This window comes from Macaca mulatta, chromosome X, assembly GCF_049350105.2.
Source record: "Macaca mulatta isolate MMU2019108-1 chromosome X, T2T-MMU8v2.0, whole genome shotgun sequence".
NCBI lineage: Eukaryota > Metazoa > Chordata > Mammalia > Primates > Cercopithecidae > Macaca > Macaca mulatta.
This window is the reverse complement of record NC_133426.1, coordinates 146,253,409-146,265,596: the sequence shown is the minus strand read 5'-3', so window position 1 is coordinate 146,265,596 and position 12,188 is coordinate 146,253,409. Positions and strand designations below refer to the sequence as shown.

General features: G+C 36.9%; 1 protein-coding gene across 5 annotated transcripts in view; it reads left to right on the top strand.

The window, feature by feature from the left end:
* ATP11C (ATPase phospholipid transporting 11C) overlaps positions 1–12,188 on the top strand; it is a 203,178-nt gene that overhangs the window by 108,440 nt on the left and 82,550 nt on the right. For all 5 annotated transcript variants that reach the window (XM_028842295.2, XM_015128326.3, XM_028842292.2 and 2 more), the window contains exons 3-5: positions 2,859–2,948; positions 5,337–5,417; positions 7,309–7,416. In XM_028842295.2, coding sequence (XP_028698128.1) covers positions 2,859–2,948; positions 5,337–5,417; positions 7,309–7,416 — 279 coding nt within the window. The remainder of the gene's footprint in view (positions 1–2,858; positions 2,949–5,336; positions 5,418–7,308; positions 7,417–12,188) is intronic.

Genomic DNA, 12,188 nt, shown 5'->3' with positions numbered 1-12,188 from the left:
GAGAGGCTGAGGCAGGAGAATTGCTTGAACCTGGGAGGGGGAGGTTGCAATGAGCTGAGTTCACACCACTGCACTCCAGCCTGGGTGACAGAGTGAGGCTCTGTCTCCAAACAAACAAACAAACAGCAACAACAAAAATTAGCCAGGCATGGTGGTGTATGCCTGTAGTCCTAGCTACTCAGGAGGCTGAGGCGGGAAGATTGCTTGAGCCTGGGAGGCAGAGGCTGCAGTGAGCTGGGAACACGCTACTGCACTCCAGCTTGTGTGACAGTGTGAGACTCTGTTTCAATAAATAAATAAATAAATAAATAAATAGTGTTTACTGACGTCTCCAAGCAAGAACTAACTTGTAACAAAAACTGAATTCTCATCATTGTGTCTAAAAAACTGCTATACACATTTTCTTCTTGTGATTAACTTTTTTTTTTTTTTTTTTTTTGCCATGGAGGTCATGCTTGAGATAACATTGTTTTTTTTTTTGTAGCAACTGACCAAGCTGGAGAGTCTACTTTTTAGATAAACAAGTTAATTTGAATAACTTGATGTATATGGCTATAACTCAATTTCACTTTTAGTTAGAAAACTCTAAAAAGTAGACTTCTCTTGGTCTGCATTAAAATCTTACATTTGTATTATAGTAAAAAAGATGTACTAGAAACTAAGTTTACCTTTTAGGTAAACCAGTAGAGTAAATGGCTAGGGCACAAGTTTTAATAAAGATTTCTTGTATACCTTTTGTGTGCTAAATTATCGTCTAGCTATCGTTCTAGGCACCTGTGGTAAGGCGACTTATGACATGCTCCCTGATCTCATAATAGCTCATGACTTGATGAAAGAGAGAAGAGGGCAGTCATTTCCTATGAAGGGAATAATCAGAATTCCTCAAGGAAGCAGTTCATTTAATAAAACAGTGGTAAACTAACAGTTGGGACTTAAAAACGACAACAACAAAAGTATTCCCTTTTGATGTGTTTATATCACCTTTTACAGATGACTCTGTCTGTAATGCTTATTTGATTAATTAAAATCTCTTTCATTTGGGAACAGAAGGGTAACATACCAGAAGCTCAGCCATTAGCCTATTGTTGGAGTTTAGCTTATTGTTTTAGAAAGTTCATTTTAAATAATTGGGATAGTTAAAAATGCTGGTCTGACCTATGTCAGCTTCAAAGTGACTGGATCAGTGGTTTTGAGTGACTTCTGTTTTTGGTCACAAGCTACCTTGGGAATCTCATAAAAAGCGTGGACTTCCTTCTCCCAAGTGATGTACATCCATGCACAATTCTGCATTTATTTTAAAATTATCTTCCCTAACATACTTCTTGGACTCCAAGGTAGAACATTTTCTAAGTTGGTTATTGGTTGTAATGCAGCTGTTCTACTGAATATACTTGCCTCTTTTTGTCTTTTTTCTCGGAGGATTCCCTAAATTTTGAGCCTATAAGCCTTTTTAAACTGAAAGGTTAGTAAATTCCCGTATATTAAGTCGTGCTCTACAGCTTGGCTTTTCAGTCACCTCTTATTAAAGGATATGTTCTCACATATTATACAGATAATTGGGATGGGCTTTGGTAATTGGTAATAGGTAAAAGTTTCATGCTAAATTGCACAAGGTCAGAAGACGAGAACTCTTAGGCCAACTGTCAACTGCAGAACTCTCAAATATAAATTTAGCTTTTTAGGTTAAGAAACATTTCTTTCTTTCTAGTTTCTGGTCTTACTAGGTCATCTGAAAAATTCAACATTTTTTGGTCACTTTTAAATGATTCAGTCCTTGACCCTAAGGTTTCAGGGACAAAGTATGGTTGACAGTTGGCCTAAGAGTTCTGCGGTTGACAGTTGGCCTAAGAGTTCTTGTCTTCTGACCATGTGCAATTTAGCATGAAACTTTTACCTATTACCAATTACCAAAGCCCAGGCCAGAGTGGTATGTTGTTGATTAAAATGAAAGCCCTCCATGGCCCAGGGTTGTGTATACACCTTCCCAGCTGTCATGGAAATTGGAGGTACTCATAGGGGACAGAATGATTCACAGGGGTATCTGTTATGATCATCAAGACTCCAGAGGTTAGCTGAGCCAGAAATTAATGTGTTCATTCATTCCTCCAAATTATTTATTTATTATTTATTTATTTTTGAGTCAGGGTCTTGCTTTGTCGCCCAGGCTGGAGTGCAGTGGCACCATCTCAGCTCACTGCATCCTCCGCCTCCTGGGTTCAAGTGATTCTCGTGCCTCAGCCTCTCAAGTAGCTGTGACTACAGGCATGCACCACCATGTCCAGCTAAGTGTTGTATTTTTAGTAGAGGTGGGGTTTCACAATGTTGCCCAGGCTTTTTTTTTTTTTTTTTTGAGACAGAGTCTTGTTCTTGCTCTCTTGCCTAGGCTGGAGTGCAGTAGTGAGATCTCAGCTAACTGCAACCTCCATCTCCCAGGTTTAAGTGATTCTTCTGTCTCAGCCGCCCAAGTAGCTGGGATTACAGTGTGCACCACCACATCTGATTGATTTTTGTATTTTTAGTAGAGACGGGGTTTCACCATGTTGGCCAGGCTGGTCTTGACCTCCTAACCTCAGGTGATCTGCCTGCCTTGGCCTCCTGAAGTGCTGAAATTACAGGTGTGAGCCACTGTGCCTGGCCATCCAAATAATTTATTGTCTGCCTTGTACCAGGCACTGTGCTGAGTGTTGGGAAAATGTCTCTAAATATATGCTTATGTATATGTGTGAGATTTGGATTTCAAAATGTTGGACATACTAAATATCACTTTATATGATAATGTGGACTCAAAATCAGTCATTACTATTAAGATTTTTCAAGTTTCTTTCATAATAGTGTTCTTTTTTCTTCCTCCCTTACAGTATACACTTTGGAATTTTCTCCCAAAGAATCTGTTTGAACAGTTTAGAAGAATTGCAAATTTTTATTTTCTCATAATTTTCCTTGTACAGGTAAGAGCTCCTTAAACAGCCACTTAACTTTTAGAAACTTGATTGCTTTAAACAAATTTTCAGTCTATTTCTAACCTTAAAATGCCATGTAATTAAAGAAAGACATTCCAGAGTTTATTATAATATGACTTCTTAAAGCAGAAACGTAATATTTAAAGATTATCATTTTATAAATTTCTAAAGTTGCATTTTTACTAGAAAACGTGTTGAGATTTTATTTCATTGTTACTTTCTTTGAAATTTTATGGATATCATATCTTTGCTCATCCTAGGACGACGTGTATTGTGTACTATTAAATGAAATGGAATATATCAAAATTGAAAATAGTTCAAACTAATAGTTTTATTTTGTTACATACCAGTTTCAGCCTAATTGGAAACTTCTCACTCATCTTCCTGATTACCATTTTTGCTCTCCCTCATTCATTTACTCACTTTAAGGGTGAGAGCCTAGTTAGATCAATCTGCTTCTCTGTATTCTTTCTACTGTTTTGTGTTTTAAATTTTAGACAGTTTAAATTGCATCTTCCATCTTTAAATCTGTAAGCTATTAAAATCTTTTCGTCGCCATAATTACCCCTGATAATTTTACTACATTAAAGGTACTTTTTTTCTCATTTCATTTTTTAAATGAAGCAGGAAAATCCCATTGAAATTGCTCAAATTCCCTGTTGATGCTAAGTGCTTCTGTTTACCCACTTTGAGGCTTTGAGTAAATGGTACTGTAATTGAATTTAGCCTTGCTACTTAAAATCAATCTGGGATATAATATGGGCAAAAGCCTATTTTAATCCTGAATGATGGAAGATTTGAAAAGGAGCTCCTCTGGATCCATAGTCAGATGTCTTACAGATACAGAATAAACTACCTAGAGGATTCCGCTTGAAAGAATCATTCTACTTGATGGGCAGCGCATTTCATTTGAGTTCAGCAAACGTATACCACTCATCCACCTACTGTGTGCTGTGTAGTAGGACAGATAACAAAAATGGTAGCAGGTACAATGAAGATCAAGATATAGCTTTTATCCTCTTAAGGAATTTATGCTATAGCTGAGAAGACCAGTCACATTAACAGTCATATATTCACTTAATGTAGTAAAGCCATTCAAGAAGCATGAACAGAATGCTTTGTGTATACAGTGTAAGTTATCATTTTTTTCTACCCAAGAGGAATTTGAGAAGGCTTCAGAGAATAGATGCTATCTGAACGGAGCCTTTAAGGATTAGAAGGGGTTTACCTGGTGGAGAATGCTGAACTGGTATTTCAAGGATAGGGAAGAGATTGCCTAAAGTCACAGAGCCATGTAGAAGCGTTGCATACATGGAAGTATATGTTGTATCTACAACACAGGGTGTATGATAGAGGCAGGCCTGGTTGAGGGTTGGAGATGAGAGTCAACGAGTTGGGAGGGCAGATTGAACTCAAGATCATCCTCCTTAAATCTAGTTCTCTTTCAGTATTTCCTGTCTCAGTGAATGACAACATCCACCTAGACATGCTAACCTGATACTTGGAAGACATCTTTAATAAGCACTTCTATCTGTTGCCATTTTTGCCTCCTAAATATTTATAGAACTTTTTTCCATGCCTGCCGCTAACACTCTAGTCCAAGCCATCATCTTTCACCTAGATTACAGCAATAGCCTCCTAAATAGACTCCCTGCCTTCACTCTTGTTCCCTAATTCATCTTCCACAGAGCAGTGAGAATGATCTTTTCAAAATGCACTTCTGTTCATGTGACCTTTCCTTGCTTAAAACTTTCAAGGATTTCCTGCTATTTGTGGGATAAAGAATGAACAGCTTACTTTGGCCTAGAGGGCCCTGCACAGTCTGGCTCCTGCCTCCCTTTCCAGCCCCATCTCGCACCACACTCCCTCTTGCCACTGGCTTCCTTTATTTCCTAGAGACCTGCATATACTGTTCACTGTGCCTAGAAAACTACCTTTCGTCTAGTTAACTCCTGTTTGCCCTTCAGACCTCAGAATCTACACACTTGTTTTACTGTCCGATTTTTTCCTATAAGCTGCCAGCTACATGAATGCAGGGACTTGTCTCCATCTTGTTTAAAGCAGTATCTTTAGAGCTTGGCTGATAATAGCACAAGGGCTGACAGAATGGTGCTCAGCAAATAGGTGGTAAGTGAATGGATATATTTCAATAAAGGGGTTAATCCAAGCTGGGATAAAAACTATGCTTGAATTTAGGACTATTTCTTAAACTAACTGCCATGTAGTTTGCTTTTGTTTTAATGAAAATTAATATTTACCCTACTACTGGAATGTGTTTTATCTATGTTTCTGTTTGAAATGTTTGCAGCATGTAAGTGCTGCATATGAGTTAATGACAAATTTTCATTTTACTTTCAATTTAATTTGTTTATCTAGGTCACAGTAGACACACCAACTAGCCCAGTTACCAGTGGACTTCCACTTTTCTTTGTTATAACTGTTACAGCCATCAAGCAGGTAAATTTCTTATTTACACTTACACCTGCATTTCAGTCCAGGCTTGTTGGAATTGCATTATCAAAGGCTCTTTTTCATATTTATATACAGTGGGTAGTATCCTTTATGGATCTATTTTATATTTGGTTCCTCTTGAAAACCTATTAAAATGATAGTAAGGCACATCCTTCATGTATTTCCTTGTTTCCTCTTCAGTATCTGTGTGTGTGGGTGTAAACGTTAAAGAAAGAGCAGGTAAAAGGTACAGCCCAGTCAGGAAATAGGAGGTAGATTTTTGATGTACATTAATTGTTTCAGTGTGGTATGTCTGTGTGGAAAAACTCCCATTTTTATGGATTTTTTAAATTGTTTATGACTGTAGCGAGAACTTAAGGGAAGAATACTTTAATTTTCTTGTTTTTTCCTTATACCGCTTCAGGGGGTAGTAGGTAGAGGGGACATTTCCTGTTTTTTGTCAGAGCTGATAGACTGCCACAGATTGTGATATGGATGTCTTTGAAGTATTTTGAACATTTTGTATGCTAGTATGTTTGAAAAATTCCAGATGAAAATGGAAACAGGAAATTGGAGGTGAAAGGGTAGGTTAACAATGTTAAGCATGTTTTGTGTCAGTCCACAGCATCTGACTATTTACAAACATACTTTTAGATGATACTTAACAAAGTACTTTTTAAAAGGATACCAAAGAAGCTTGCAAAGCAAAGGTCTTCTTAGCAGTATTGGGAACAAGATTACCTTTCCTCGTGGGGTTATCTGGTCTTACATCTTGCCTACCAGGAACTACAAGAATATTTTATCAAGTGTTCAGTTGCAAAATAAAGACTTTTGGAATGTTCTTTTCCTTAGACTGGTAGGATTATTTTCTTTAACATCATAAAATTGCTGGTTCCAAGAATAGCATGTGTGGTTTTCAAAGGCTTTTTTACTGATTCATTCTACTCCCAATACTGGTTCATGTTAGGGCCTTTATTTCTTCACCAGTATCACAAAATGTACTCTATAAAGTGATAGCCTAGCATTGTCATAAAGAGGACAGAAGAAGAATGGATATAGCACCTGAGGGGAAAAAAGTGGGGGGAGGCGATGAAGAGATTTTTCAAACAGTTGTATTTGAAAAGGTACAGACATTATTACAACGAAAAAAGGCAAAGGTATATAAAAAAGGAGAGGAGGTCATGCTCAAACATTCATGAGCATCCTCCTTCTTTAATCTTTTGGCTTAAATCTACTTTAGGTGAAAAGTCCAAAGTAAAATGAGCCATTTAATCTTTCTCTGATTACTTTTAACTGTAAAAGATGAATACCAATTTATATTTTCTTTTATCACCAAGTCAGTTGAAAAGTTTAGCTGTTGATCTCTAAAACTTATCATAGCTTCTCTGCTAAAACAATCCTAGCTTGCCTTTTCTATTCTCTGTGGGTGAGAAATAATTAAAATATTCCCTCGGAGATGATTACTCGAACAGTTTACTACAGCATATTACAAAAGATTATATGTAAGTGATTATGGCTATAAGAAAATACAAACTCAGGACAATCTTTTATTCAAATTAAAAAGTAGGGAGAACTAACATTAACTCAAATAAGAGTACAATTAAAATAAATCATAGCCTTTCACACATGAAAAACAGTAAGTCTCCAGTGCTTGTGTTTTCATTAATGTTTAAAGAATGGAGAATACTTTTAACACAATAAAGCTATTTATCTAAGGAGTATTTTGAAAATGTATCTCAGATTTGCTATTAAAATGTGTAGCATTGTCTCTAGCATTCTGAGTTTAAATTAATGCTATAATTATAAATATTTGGTGTTGACTCATGGGAGGATATATAAATTTATTAACAGCGTTATTTCATCTGAACTCGATTATATAGTTATTTTTATGTTTCAGGGATATGAAGATTGGCTGAGACATAGAGCTGACAATGAAGTCAACAAAAGCACTGTTTACATTATTGAAAATGCAAAGCGAGTGAGAAAAGAAAGTGAAAAAATCAAGGTAGTTTTTCTTATTCCACTCCTTTTTTAATGGTAAAAATACACCTTTTAAAAGTGTATAATTTAGTGTCATTTAGTACTTCATAATGTTGTGCAACTGTTAACTCTATCTAGTTCCAGAACATTTTCATCCCCTAAAAAGGAAACCCTATACCCATAAGCGGACACTCCACATTTCTCCCTCCTCCCAGGCCCTGGCAATACTAACCTTCTTTCTGTCCCTATGGATGTATGTATTTTGAATGTTTCATATAAATGCAGTTATATACTATGTGTCCTTTTTGTCTAGCTTCTTTCACTCAGAATGTTTTTTTTGGGGGTTCATCTGCATTATAGTATATAGCAGCATTTCATTCCTTTTGATGACTGAATAACATTTCATTTTGTTGATTCATCAGCTAATGAACATTTGGGTTGTTTCTACCTTTTGGGTATTATGAATTGCTATGAACATTGAATTACAGTTTTTGTTTGAACACCTGTTTTTAATTCTTTGAGGTATATACCTAGGAGGAAAATTGCTGGGTCATATTGTAATTACATGTTTAACTTTTTAATGAACCACTAAACTATTTTCCACAGTGCCTGTAACATTTTGTATTCCCATCAGCAACATATGAGACTTCCAAGGTAGTAGTATTTTTTTTTTGACAGTCTCAGGCAATTATTTATTCCAGTTAATCATTATTTATTATTTACCCAGTAAGACCCCTGTCAAATAACATTTTTGACTTGTCAAACACTAATTTTTTGGTTCTCATTAGATTTTTTAAATGAAAAAATTATATTTTTAGAGCAGTTTTAGGTTCACAGGAAAATTGAGTAGAAAATACAGAGAGTACCCATAAACCCACTGTCCCCAAACACATTTTCTCTGGCTGTCAACATCCCACACCAGAATTGTTACAATCAGTGAACCTATTTTAGCACACTATCACCCAGAGTCCATAGATTATATTAGGAGTCACTCTTGGTGTTGTACATTCTGTGGGTTTTGTCAGATATAGGATACATATCCACATATCCTACATTTGTATACATGTACATATGTATCCATAGTAGTATCATACCAGGATAGTTTCACTGCCCTAAAAATCCTCTGTTCTCTTCCTGTTCATTCCTTATTCCCCCCAACCCATGGTAACCAGTAATCTTTTTGCTGTCTCTATAGTTTTGCCTTTCCTAGGATGTCACATATTTAGAATCATACAGCCTTTTCAGATTGGCTTCTTTCACTTCGTAATACGCTTTCAAGTTTCTTCCATGTCTTTTTCCATGGCTTGATAGCTCATTTGTTTCTAGTGATGAATAATATTTCATTTTCTGGATATACCATAGTTTATCCATTCACCTACTGAAGGGCATTTTAGTTGCCTCCAAGTTTTGGCAATTATGAGTAAAACTGCTATAAACATTTGTGTGCAGGTTTTTATGTGGACATACATTTTCAATTCATCTGAATAAATACAAAGAAGTGCTGAATTGTATGGTAAGAGTATGTTTCATTTTGTAAGAAACTGCCAAACTATCATCCAAAGTAGCTGTATCATTTTGCATTCCCACCAACAATGAATGGGAGTTCTTGTTGTTCCACATCCTGACTGGGTTTTGATGTTGTCAGTGCTTTGTATGTTGGCCATTTTAACAGGCGTGTAGTACTATCTCACTTTTGTCTTAATTAGCATTTCACTGATAACATGTGATACAGACTTTCTTTTCATATGGTTCTTTGCAATCTGTATATCTTCGTTGGTGAGATGCTGCTTAGTTTTTGCCCATTTTTAAAGCAGGTTGTTTTCTTATTGAATTTTAAGAGTTCTCCATATGCCCAACAATAGTTGTTTCCTCACATCTTCTTACAGTAATGATGGGAGGAATACTACAGAGTGGGAGGGTCACCAGTGTTTCACATAGAATGTCTTCCTTTTTCTACTTTTTCTTTTCTCTATTCTCTACATCCTGGTCAAGGGGGAACTTGTGCTGAACTAGGTTAGGTTAAGATGTGAAGTTTTCGAAACAGTTGTAGAAACTCAGCATTATTGATCAGCATAAGAACCAAAGGCAGACTGAGTACAGTGGCTCATGCCTGTAATCCCAGCACTTTGGGAGGCCAAGTTGGGTTGATCGCTTGAGTCTAGGAGTTGGAATCCATCCTGGGCAACATGGCGAAACCCTGTCTCTGCAACATAATTAGCCAAGCAGTCCCAGCCACTTGGGAGGCTGAGGTGAGAGGATCACCTGAGCCCAAAAAGTTGAGGCTGCTGTGAGCCAAGATCGAGCCACTGCACTCCAGCCTGGGTGACAGAGTGAGACCCTGTCTCAAAAAACAAAAACAAAAACAAAAGGCTGCCTAAATGATTCATAGCATCCAGTCTGTTGTTCCCAGTACACTACGTAAAATTGCAAAGCAGGCAAAGTCCTCCTACATCTCTCCCTTTCTCTCATTTCCTCTTTCTGATTTTGTTGACATTCCACCCCACCCCCCTTTACAAAGGCCCCCATTTTTCACTTTCCCGCCACCAAGCTTCTTTGCCTTGAGGCTGAACTCAACCAGGTATAATCTTGATTAAATAAATGTGAAACTATTGTGATTAAATTATTGTGTGAGATGCTATTTGATGTAGCTGTTTCTGGAGTGTAAGTGTGTGGGAAGAGATGCTTATTAGCCAGCAGTCTCTAAATAGCAGATTGCTTGGCTGGGGAGTAGGGGGAAAGAGTTTGTTGAGACTCCTTTTGAGCAAGAGAGAGACTTGGTCTGCATCCTCAGTGTGGTGGGGAGTCTTTGAAGTGTTAAAGCCGGAGAGTGACTTGATGATTTTTTAAAATAAAACTGGAGAGAGGCAAAATGAAAGCATGGGCAAATGTGCAATCAGAGAGATATAGCTTAGGCAAAAAATGATAAGGGCTTATATTAGGATGATAGTAGTATTGATAACAATAATAAAAATAGTAATCACCATTTATATAGTATGTAGTATATATCAGGCAATCTTTTTTACATTCTATTACCTCATTTAACCCTCAACAACAGCCATATGAAGTAGGTATTTTTATTATCCTCTCTTTACAAATAATGAAACCGAGGCATAAGGAGGTTAAGGAACTTGCCCACTACTAGTAAGTTGGAAAGCTGAGATTTGAATTAAAGCAAGCCTAGGTGTAGAGTCCATACTCTTAACCATAACTCTCTACTACCTGTTTAGATTTTAAGGGAAATGGATATATTCAGGATATTTTTTGGAGGTAGAATCATCAGAATTAGTGATTTATTGGATGTAGTGGGTGAGAGAAACAGAAAAACAAAAAAAAAGAATAATTAAGATAGCCTTCCTGGTTTTGGCCTGAGCGACTGAGTGAATTAGATAGTGCTATTAAAGAAAATGCTGGTGCTTTTAAATAAGATGGGAAAGCCTAGGAGAAAAACAGATTTAGGGACAGAGGTGGGAGTGAAGAGAAATCAGGGATTCACTTTTGGCTATGTTAAGTTTGAGAAACCTATTAGACATACAGTTGGAGTTGTCAATCCTGGAGCTCAGAGGAGATGCTTTAAATAGAAGTAGAAATTTGGGTGTCATCAGTCTGTACATACCATATGATGCCATGAGACTGGATGGAATGTCATACGGCATAGAGAATGAGACTTAGTAACAGGACTTGAGGAATTCCAGTGTAAAGCCACTATTATTTTTAATGGAAGGAGTATTTTTTGGCATAAATACCGGAAACTAGACGTAGTAAGACACCTCTCAATCATATGTTATGCTTTAGTGCCAAATAGAAATGAAAGTTATGCTCTAGTACTTCAACCAATGAATCAACCAAGATGTATTGAAATATTGTGCTGAGTTCTAGAAGGGTTACAAAGAATGAAAAGAGATGGTTCATGCTCTCAAGAAGTTTTATAGTTTAACTTAGTAGTCATGCCACATAATGCTAAAAGAATAAAAATACAAGACGGTAACTGGTCAGAACCCAGTGAGTGCTTCTGAAAAAAAAATACTCTGAATTTAGAAAACGGGAATGAAAACAGTTTTCTCACATGAGATGGGCATGAAATAGATTGTAAAATTTAGAGAGGCAGAGTGTGAAAACGTACGGCTTGGGGCAGAGAGTGAGGAACAATGCTAAGAGGTAAAGAAGCAGCTCCTTGGGTAAAAATGAGGTGTTAGGTTAGATTTAGTTAAAGGAGTTTATTTGAACATCTTTGCTAATATAAATGTTTAATGCTGTAAATTTTCCTCCAAGTGTTGCTTTAGCAACAGCCTACAAATTTGGATATATTATGTTTACATTTTCATTTAGTTTAATATTTTCTAATTTCTCTCTAATTCTTCCTTGGTTCATGGGTTATTTAGAAGTTTGTTATGTAATTTCTAAATATTTGGGAATTTTCTAGTTATTTTTTTTTTTTGAGATGGAGTTTCACTTTTGTCACCCAGGCTGGAGTGCAGTGCCACAGTCTTGGCTCACTGCAACCTCCGCCTACCGGATTCAAGCGATTCTCCTGCCTCAGCCTCCCAAGTAGCTGGGATTACAGGCATGCGCCCCCATGCCTGACTAATTTTGTATTGTTGTTAGAGATGAGGTTTTACCACGTTGGTCAGGCTGGTGTCGAACTCCCCAGGTGATCCACTCACCCCGGCCTCCCAAAGTGCCGGGATTATAGGCGTGAGCCACTGTGCCTGACCTAGATACCTTTTTGTTATGGTTTCTAATTTAATTCCATTGTATTCAGAGAGCATATTTTCATTTCCTCATTCATACCCTTTGTGT